This window comes from Melampsora larici-populina (genome assembly GCF_000204055.1).
Source record: "Melampsora larici-populina 98AG31 unplaced genomic scaffold MELLAscaffold_348, whole genome shotgun sequence".
Classification (NCBI taxonomy): Eukaryota; Fungi; Basidiomycota; class Pucciniomycetes; order Pucciniales; family Melampsoraceae; genus Melampsora; species Melampsora laricis-populina.
Window position 1 is genome coordinate 2,663 of NW_006769082.1, and position 2,719 is coordinate 5,381.

Sequence of the window (2,719 nt, forward strand, 5' to 3'; positions counted from 1 at the left end):
CAAACCCGGTTTTCTGACAGGAAACTTTCTTAGAGCCCTACAACGACGACAAACTTCCTCTGCCGGTTTACCTGCCTTGAGCGACGAAGCTAAAGCAGCACTAGAAAAAACCAAGTTAGATGGGAAGGCCAGACTTGAAGCTGTGACTGCTGCGGGTGGAACTGTTACTGATAGAGAAATATTATTGGTTATCAAGAAGGCTGCTGAGGAAAACCCCAAGAAGGATCATCCTAAGGCTATAACCGATGGATTCATAGCTCTCACAGACCAAAAGCTTGCTGAAGCCAAAAGCGGTAAATCTTCGTGAGTAACCCTTCTTGAATCATTTCTTTCGAAATGTTATCCTGACATGAAACTTCTTTAGATCACCACAACGACGACAAACTTCCTCTGAAGGTTTACCTGCCTTGAGCGACGAAGCTAAAGCAGCATTAGAAAAAACAAAGGCAGATGGGAAGGCCAGACTTGCAGCTGTGACTGCTGCGGGTGGAACTGTTACTGATAGAGAAATTTTATTAGTTATTAAGAAGGCTGCAGAGGAAAACCCTAAGAAGGATCATCCTAAGGCTATAACTGATGGATTTATAGCTCTCACAGACCAAAAGCTTGCAGAAGCCAAGAGCGGTAAATCGTCGTGAGTAACCCTTCTTGAAGCATATCTTTCGAAATCATATCCTGACATGAAACTTCTTTAGATCACCACAACGAAGACAAAATTCCTCTGAAGGTTTACCTCCCTTGAGCGACGAAGCTAAAGCAGCATTAGAAAAAACAAAAGCAGATGGGAAGGCCAGACTTGCCGCTGTGACTGCTGCGGGTGGAACAGTTACTGATAGAGAAATATTACTAGTTATCAAGAAGGCTGCTGAGGAAAACCTCAAGAATGATCACCCTAAGGCTATAACTGATGGGTTTATAGCTCTCACAGACCAAAAGCTTGCAGAAGCCAAGAACGGTAAATCTTCGTGAGTAACCCTTCTTGAAGCATATCTTTCGAAATCATATCCTGACATGAAACTTCTTTAGAGCACCACAACGACGACAAACTTCTTCTGATGGTTTACCTCCTTTGAGCGACGAAGCTAAAGCAGCATTAGAAAAAACAAAGGCAGATGGGAAGGCCAGACTTGCAGCTGTGACTGCTGCGGGTGGAACTGTTACTGATAGAGAAATTTTATTAGTTATCAAGAAGGGTGCTGAGGAAACCCCAAGAAGGATCATCCTAAGGCTATAACAGATGGAATCATAGCTCTCACAGACCAAAAGCTTGCAGAAGCCAAGAGCGGTAAATCTTCGTGAGTAACCCTTCTTGAAGCATATCTTTAGAAATCATATCCTGACATGAAACTTCTTTAGAGCACCACAACGACGACAAACTTCTTCTGATGGTTTACCTCCTTTGAGCGACGAAGCTAAAGCAGCATTAGAAAAAACAAAGGCAGATGGGAAGGCCAGACTTGCAGCTGTGACTGCTGCGGGTGGAACTGTTACTGATAGAGAAATATTACTAGTTATCAAGAAGGCCGCTGAGGAAAACCCTAAGAAGGATCACCCTAAGGCTATAACTGATGGATTTATAGCTCTCACAGACCAAAAGCTTGCAGAAGCCAAAAGCGGTAAATCTTCGTGAGTAAACCTTCTTGAATCATATCTTTCGAAATTTTATCCTGACATGAAATATCTTCAGAGCACCACAACGACGACAAACTTCTTCTGATGGTTTACCTCCCTTGAGCGACGAAGCTAAAGCAGCATTAGAAAAAACAAAGGCAGATGGAAAGGCCAGACTTGCAGCTGTGACTGCTGCGGGTGGAACTGTTACTGATAGAGAGATATTATTGGTTATCAAGAAGGCTGCTGAGGAAAACCCCAAGAAGGATCATCCTAAGGCTATAACCGATGGATTTATAGCTCTCACAGACCAAAAGCTTGCTGAAGCCAAAAGCGGTAAATCTTCGTGAGTAACCCTTCTTGAATCATTTCTTTCGAAATTTTATCCTGACATGAAACTTCTTTAGATCACCACAACGACGACAAACTTCCTCTGAAGGTTTACCTGCCTTGAGCGACGAAGCTAAAGCAGCATTAGAAAAAACAAAGGCAGATGGGAAGGCCAGACTTGCAGCTGTGACTGCTGCGGGTGGAACTGTTACTGATAGAGAAATTTTATTAGTTATTAAGAAGGCTGCAGAGGAAAACCCTAAGAAGGATCATCCTAAGGCTATAACTGATGGATTTATAGCTCTCACAGACCAAAAGCTTGCAGAAGCCAAGAGCGGTAAATCGTCGTGAGTAACCCTTCTTGAAGCATATCTTTCGAAATCATATCCTGACATGAAACTTCTTTAGATCACCACAACGAAGACAAAATTCCTCTGAAGGTTTACCTCCCTTGAGCGACGAAGCTAAAGCAGCATTAGAAAAAACAAAAGCAGATGGGAAGGCCAGACTTGCCGCTGTGACTGCTGCGGGTGGAACAGTTACTGATAGAGAAATATTACTAGTTATCAAGAAGGCTGCTGAGGAAAACCTCAAGAATGATCACCCTAAGGCTATAACTGATGGGTTTATAGCTCTCACAGACCAAAAGCTTGCCGAAGCCAAGAACGGCTAATCTTCGTGAGTAACCCTTCTTGAAGCATATCTTTCGAAATCCTATCCTGACGTGAAACTTCCTTAGAGCACCAAAATGAGACAAACTTCTTCTGATGGTTTACCT

The 2,719-nt window shown here is 43.0% G+C and overlaps 1 protein-coding gene across 1 annotated transcript; it reads left to right on the forward strand.

Moving 5' to 3' along the window:
- Positions 1-119: 119 nt before the first annotated feature.
- On the forward strand, positions 120-2,614 carry MELLADRAFT_89932 (uncharacterized protein; the record flags this gene model as incomplete). Its single annotated transcript, XM_007419667.1, has 10 exons — positions 120-142; positions 292-303; positions 365-634; positions 696-955; positions 1,029-1,156; positions 1,213-1,295; positions 1,357-1,626; positions 1,688-1,957; positions 2,019-2,288; positions 2,350-2,614. 10 exons carry the CDS (start codon positions 120-122, stop codon positions 2,612-2,614), a joined length of 1,851 nt encoding a protein of 616 aa, XP_007419729.1.
- Between the last annotated feature and the right edge of the window lie 105 nt (positions 2,615-2,719).